This window comes from Oppia nitens, unplaced genomic scaffold, assembly GCF_028296485.1.
Source record: "Oppia nitens isolate AA-2021 unplaced genomic scaffold, nextdenovo-longstitch-racon4-pilon3 scaffold13_pilon_pilon_pilon, whole genome shotgun sequence".
Lineage (NCBI taxonomy): Eukaryota > Metazoa > Arthropoda > Arachnida > Sarcoptiformes > Oppiidae > Oppia > Oppia nitens.
The window spans coordinates 1,515,203-1,523,368 of NW_026533192.1; the positions used below are offsets into that span (position 1 = coordinate 1,515,203).

Below are 8,166 nucleotides of genomic sequence, written 5' to 3' on the forward strand. Positions count from 1 at the left end.
ATACAGTTACACATATGTTTATTAAACATTTGTCTTTTAATGTCAATAATAGTCAATAATCGGCTCAATATACTGTATGGGATTAAATGTCACTAAATATACAAACATATGTATATTTAAATAAAACCAATTTACCAGCTTTTATAAATATATGATAAAAATATTTAACATATTATAATTATAGTTACATAAATTTAATAATAATTTCTGTATCATTGATTTTGAGGTTTAAAATTAATAATAAATTTAATTAAATAATAAATTCAAATGAATTTAATATTTATAATTGAATATTACACTAACAAATTTAAATGTTAAAAAGTGTGAATATTAAAATTTTTAAAATAAGTCGTATTTTATACAATATATTAAAATTTTAGAAATGTAGTTAATTATAATGTCGAATAATGTTGGTTAGGTTAGGTAGTTTTGCTAAAAAATTTTAATATTAAAATATTATTTTGAAATATAATAATACAAATTATAATATCTAAAACTTAAAAATCTAATCTGATTTGAACTAAAATTATTTATTCAGATAACAAACTAAATCTACAAAATAGCATAAATTATTTTATTTTTTATAATTATATAAATTTTACTTTCTTGATAAAGTTATTATATATAATTTTTATAACTATTTAATATTATTATAATAGAATTTAAAATATTTAATAAAAAAATATTAAATCATAAAACACTATTGAGTATTGACATTTTAAAAGTGCATATACAGTACTGTATTAGTTTTATACTTTTTACATGTTTTATTTATGTATTTTATTGTATTTTTGTTTTTATAAGATATCTACATTTTTAAATTATGGTAAAAAAATATTTTAAAAATTTTATAATAACATTACTGTTAGAATAAAAATAAATAATACAAAAATATATTCTGTTTTACATTTATTTCTCGAATAACAAATAGAGTAGTTTATAAAATAAATCTAATTGAATAAAGTATAACAAAATACAGTACATAATAATAATAATAATAATAATAATAATAATAATAATAATAATAATATCAAATTTCTGTTTTTTTGGAAAGTTATTATTTGACTTATCTGGATATTAATATAACTAAAGTATATTTTAATAGATATTAGATATATATTTATTCTCTAATATTAGTTTATGCTTTATTAAAATAAGCTTAATAATATCATATGACAGAATATTTTAAAATTATTTTAACATTATAAATCTACAATTACAGTTATTTACTATAATTTATATATCTGTACAAATAAAATATGTCGAATTAATAACAACTTTATATTTCATGTATTTAATTAATAATTTAATAAACTGTAAAAATTAAATATTTTTATACTATATCTTAAATGTAAATTTTATAAGAATAAGTTTGTTGTAACTATTAGACTTTGTTAAACATAACAAAAAAATCAATAGCAATAAAAAATATTTTTTTATAATAGATATTATTATAATCATTAGTAATGTTAATATAATTTAGTGTACAATAACTTCAGAAAAATTAAAATAGTTTTAATATATAAAGATTAGTGACATAATAGATGAGATTAATTTTTATTAGATATATTTTTAATAAAAGTAATTTTAAAATAGTATGACTAGTTTTGTCTCTAGTTTAAGGTAAATATAATTCATACATTAAATTTTTATTATAAAGTTAACTTTGTAATAACTAAAATATGCTAAAATATGAATTTAAATTATCTAAATTAAAATTCATAATGCTTATTTTATACTAGATATTAACATCCAAAGAATAATACTGAAAGTTAACTATGAAATAAAATTTAAAAATTAAAATAATTTAAAATAAAATGATATTTTATTTACTGTGTATATAATACAACTATAAAAAGTTTATACGATAATTGAAATCTAGAATTTGCTAATAAATAAAACATATATTAAGAGTAAAGTAAAGAAATAAGTAAAACAAATAAGTAAATACCGGTGTAATCACTGATTAATACGTAAAGAGGTGTTGTGTTGTCAACACTGACAGGAAATATAAGAAAAGCAAAACATCCAGTTTTTTGCCTCATTTGTTAGCAATGTTTGAATTCTTGCCTTAAACTAGTATTTTTAATATAAATTATTTCATTTTATACATTGAATGTCAAAACACTAAAAAAATAAACACTAAAAATACATTTAATTCGTGACATTTTCAACGTTTTCATTACAAGTATTTTTTCATTTGTTATATATTTTTATATTTTATAAGATTTTTAAAAAAAATTTCATTCAAGTTGTTTTTATATTAATATTATAAAGTGAGTATATTTGTTGTATAAAATTTAATTGTCAAGTATTATAATAAAATATATTTATAATAACAATACTAATAATTCAAGTGTTAAATTCATATTAGCAGAAAATTACTTATAAGTTATTGTTGATATTAACATAAAATATAACAATTATATATAAATAACAAACTAATTATATAATATACAGTATATGACAGTCGGATAAATTGAAAATGTTTTCTTCTGTTATTTTATATATATTTGTTTTGATTGTATTATTATTAATAACATCAATGAAAGTGATGTGTCAGACAAAACATTTATCTAATAATGTATTGCCTGAAGACGAACCCGAATATGAACTAATAGGGGATCAACCTATAAGACCAATCAATACTAACGGTTCAAACAAAACTGATGACTATGTTTGGAGTTGTGATTTTAATGGTAAAGATTGTGGTATTGTTAACGATATTAGTGTCGGTCAATATTTTAAGTTATATTCAAACTTAATTAAGCCATTGTTTGGCAAACAACATGCACTCTGGTTAAACATCAGTCAACTTAATACCAACCCTTCAGGTGCCCGACTGGTCACTCCGTATTTTGAAAGTAAACATCATAATAAAGGTATATCAACTATATATAAATTATATCTATTAATATTTTTTTATCATTTTTTATTGACAGGTTGTTTGACAATTGATTATCTAATACAAGGAAAGGGTATTAAAGAGTTGATTGTCTTCCAACAGGACAATCAAAACCAGTGTATATATAGTGCAAACAAAAATCATCAAAATAGCGACAATTCAGATGAGACACTCACTGAAAATTGGAGACAATTGTCACTAACTATTGATCTAAAATATGGTTCTTCGCCGCGATTTTTCATTGAAACCCATTTCAACAATAGAGCTCATAATGAGGGCATAATAGCACTTTCAGACATCAAGTTTATATTTAAAAGATGTCAACATAATTATGTAAATTATTGTAAGGAAGGAATAGTTGATCAAAACAAACCAAATACTGATTATCAAAACGATTTTCCATAAAAAATGCATTTATAATATACAATATCTAAAATTTTATTTTATTTATCTATCAAATAAAATTTTATATAAGATATTTAAGATTATTAGTTTGTAAAATTACTATAATTTTAACAATCAGGTTATAATATAAAAATCATATTAAATAATAAGTTTTATTTCCAAAAAGAAAGCTTTTATATCAATACAAACTTAAATAATGCTATTAACAAATGTCAATAATAAAATTTTTTTGTACAACAATCAAAAGATATTTTATACAATGACAATTAGAAATATTTTTTATTAACATATTAATATTAAAACATTTATCTACTTATTTTTAGACAACTAAAAGAATTTTTATCACATATTTTATAATTTAAARCAAAATTAGAAGATGAGATAAATTATTTTTAAAAATATAAATAGAATTCTAAATAGATTTTTAATAAATGCTTTAAAATAATTTAGTAAATAAAATATTTTTTAYAATTAAGAAAAAAGATTATTTGCTTATTATCATTTAAATTATATGTTTGTTTTTAATTCCCAATTGTATAATTTTTATACTATAAATGCAATAAAACTTTATAAATCTCATTTATGCTTTAAAAGTTTTTGTGAAAATTAAGTAAATTAAGTAAATTGTTTAATTTGTTTTATTTGCAAACAATAACATCTCAAAAAACTAACCACAAATTAATTATTTAAAGTTGAAAAAAATATTAAAGAAATTATATAAAGATATTTAATTTAATATAATTATATTATTTGTATAATAGTAAAATATAAGTTTTTAATTTAATTAATAAAATTTATTTAATTTCATTGATTAGGTTATTTTATTATAACTGTAAATTAATTTATTTTTGATTAATTATAATTATTTTATATATAGGTATCACATTTTGTATAGTAGTAGTACTACATTTTATAGTACAATATAATGTTATATGAATAGTATTATGTTTCATTATTAATATAGTACTGTATTAAAATAGCTATAGATATGATTATTCCATAGTATAACAATAAAATTAAATTTCTAAAGAAATTTATTCATGAGAAACTTTCTAGAAACTTTCTATTTTGTCAATTTCTATTCAGGAAAAATGAAAAATATTAAATGTTTAGAATAAAAAACTAACGAAAAAATTCTCCAGAACTCTAAATATAATATAATAAATATTTGTTTATTTTAATCAATTTTTTTAATAAATATTATTTTTTTCACTATTTATTTTTATAAAAACTAATTAAACTATGTTTTAAAAAATGCATTAGTCAAATTTTAATTAAATTAAATTCAAACAAAATAAAAAAACTAAAAAGTCAAATTAAACTAATTTAAAATTTATAACAATTAATAAATTAATAAAAAACAAAAATGTTTTTATTACTTTAATATGTAATGAAATAAACCACATGTTTAAAATAAGTAATATTATATATTATTTAAAAATAAAAAAAATAAATTTATATTTTTACTATAAATTAAACATTGTAATTCATTTAACTTTAAAATACTGTATTATTAACTTTTATTTTATAGTTTAATAAAATATAGTTTAGTAAGTTCAGGTTAAGTAATGTATTAATTAAAAAAATGATATAAAATAATGTCAATACTTAATAAATGTCGTAAATTAAAACTCACGTTTAAAATTTTGTTACTTAAGTTACAACTATAACACTATATAAAAAAAATACTGGTTATTATGTTATAATTTATGTCTACTAAGTTTATCAAAATAACAATTGAAATTTTATTAGATTTAAAAATGCGAGATATTTTTTGATAAAACTATTATTACATTGAAATGTTAATATACTGCTAACTTAACAAAATTAATGTTAATCTGATTTACTTTTAAAGCTTTATTGAAATTGTTAATAAATAGAAAAACATTTACGGAAATCGTATTAACATTAAATAAAAATTTGTAAATTTAATTTAATTTATAGTCTAAATTCTAAGAAAATTTTATAAGTTATTGTCATAATTTTATTTTATCTTTAAAATATTTATAAAATATTGTCAATCAAATTAAATACATTTATATACATTTTCCGACATTTTCTAATTATTTATTATTATATATTTTTGTTATATTAGTATGCAAAATAAAATGTCATCAATATTTTTAAAAATGCTTTTATTTAATAATGTTAATTAAAATATTTAGAATTAATAATAATTGTTTAAAGTCTAGAAATTTATTAATTTATTTATATGTATAAGTAATAACTTATTTTTTATCAATATTTTTAATCCATTTATATTAGTTTTAATTAATTCTATAATTTTGTTCATAAAACTAATATATGAATAAATTTCATAATAAAGTATTGATTATAAAATATTATTTACTTTTAATCCCAATTGGTTTAAGTGATACAAATAGTATTTACGAAATGTCAAACAAAAAACATGTTGACAAACAAGTAATACAAAACGCATTGAATTTATTATTGAAAATACATTTTAGATAACAATTTATTATGAGTTTCACATAAACTAAAATGACATTTTGAATTTTTCTAGAAATATCTCATTTTGTTTCATTACTTTTCGGTTATTATATAATCTATAATACATTTAATAAATCATAAGATATAACATCATAAAATGACAGAAAAAGTGGAATAAATATTTGTATTAGAAAATTAAAAATTTTATAATTAATTATTTAGTTTAGTAAAAATAAAATATAATATTTTAAAAATTAACAATTACTTTATCTGTTTGACTAATATTTATAAATAATTAATTAAATTATAAAACGTTTTCAAAACATGTTATTATATAACTCAATATATTATATTTAAGAATATATATAAGCTAAACAAAAATAATTTAATGTAATTTAAAAATATATTAATTTTAAACAAAATTAATTTAACAAATATTTGACAAATATTTTAGAAATAAAAACCAAAATTATAAATCAATATTTACTTATATTCTATATTTCATAACATTATACTTCACTCCATATGTTATATATCACATCAATTATATATAGTATAAGATAACAATATGTAATAGAAATAAAAAAATATTACAGTATATAATAAATACAGTATTATTTTAATAAAACTAAATTTAATTAATATCAAATTTTTAAAAAATAATTATATAATTAATCAAAATAATTGAAAAACATTAAATAGCACTTAATATAAAATTTAGTGGTTATTGTTTTTTCAAAATAACTTATAACATATTGATATATGAATTTGCAAGAATAAAAATCTATTATTAGTGTATATATTATTGTTAATACAATTTTACAATTTAAAAATACTGTGGGCTATATTTATAATATATAGAAGTCATAACTAAATGTATACAATTCAACAGTACAACAACAACAACAAAATGATAAACTATACTAAACTGTAGATACAGTTATTAAAAAATGTTTTTAAAATATTGATTATATATTGAATCAAAACAAAACATTGAATGCAGTGACACAAAAAATGTACAAATATTACAAAATATTGTTGAATTGTCTTTCATTTAATCATTTATAGTAAGGAGACAACAAAAAGTAATTATTGAAAATATTTTTTTTAATATACAAATTTACTATTAAGATATATTTTACAATTCAATTGTTTGTTTTTATTTTTAGTAGTTCTCAGTATTAATATAAGTATAAAAATATATTTGTAAAGCATTTGTATAAGTTTGTTGAAAATTAGTTTTTAGGCCTATAAATAAACTAAAAAATTTATTGAATTTACAAAAATCTTTTTATAATATTTAAATTAATTAATAAATTTTAATTACATTTATAGTTTAATAGTTGAAGTCGTGAAGGACAGACACTAAACGGTTTGTTAGATTAACCCATAAATATGTTGACATATATTTGATGCATAGAAAGTGAGATATTTTCTAAAAGTATTCAATTTTTCCCAATTTGTTAATTAAATAATTGTTTAGTTTATTTGTGATATTTTTGAATTAAAATTTTATACAATTGTTTGATTGATAATTATTATTTAAAAACTAGTTATTACTAATACACGGTGTAAAACATTTATGGGAACAAATAAATGTTATTATTTAAAAAGTATAAATGATATTTTAATCAAATAAAGTTTAAAATAATAAGGAATAGTTGAGGTTTATAAAAGTGAATTATATTTTTTTTATCCCATTCAACAATAAAAATACCCAATGTTATTTTGTTTACATGTATTTTACAAAAATAAAATAAAAATAGAATTTTCAAAAAACCTGGTCAAGTTAATTCGAAGTTTTTAATACATTTTAATACATTTTACTTTTTTAGTATCTTTAATGTCAAGAAAGTGGAATTTAATTAATTCTTTTAAAATTTTAAAATAAATAAAACATCTTTAAAATGTGAACATTTTTACGTAATTTTACGTAATTTATGAAAAAACCCCGCTTTCTTAAAAAAGTTGTGTAATACAAAAATTAGTAAAATTTATTTTCATAAACTCAATTATTACTTATTATTTTATACTTTATTTGATTAAAATATCTCTTATACTTTTTTAAATAATAGAACATTTATTTGTTCCCATAAATGCTTTACACAGTGTAGTATAGAAATAATAAAACATATTTATTAAAATTTATATACAGTATATATATATCAATATATATAAGAATGTAATTTTTATAAATAATATATTTTACTAAATTTATTTTCAGTGTAATTATATTAAGTTTTTAAAATAAGTGCAAATAAATAAAATCTTTAAACAAACTGTTTCTTTTAGAGTAAAGTAATTCATATCATAAAAAATGTAGAGAACAGAGAGCACAGAGAGCACAGAGAGCACAGAGAGCACAGAGAGCACAGAGAGTGAGCGCAATATCTATTTATTTTTAT

The 8,166-nt window shown here is 17.1% G+C and overlaps 1 protein-coding gene across 1 annotated transcript; it reads left to right on the top strand.

Moving 5' to 3' along the window:
• The first annotated feature begins 2,554 nt into the window (after positions 1 to 2,554).
• Positions 2,555 to 3,310, top strand: LOC128960175 (uncharacterized). Its single transcript, XM_054306249.1, has 2 exons — positions 2,555 to 2,882; positions 2,943 to 3,310. Exons 1-2 carry the CDS (start codon positions 2,555 to 2,557, stop codon positions 3,308 to 3,310), a joined length of 696 nt encoding a protein of 231 aa, XP_054162224.1.
• Positions 3,311 to 8,166: the final 4,856 nt, after the last annotated feature.

What these genes read in the sequence shown, in the direction of transcription:
- LOC128960175 (XM_054306249.1), top strand. Translation starts at nt 2,555, where the DNA reads ATGTGTCAGACAAAACATTTATCTAATAATGTATTGCCTGAAGACGAA. An exon ending in AAGTAAACATCATAATAAAG is followed by an intron (nt 2,883 to 2,942) that starts GTATATCAACTA and finishes TTTTATTGACAG; the next exon opens with GTTGTTTGACAATTGATTAT.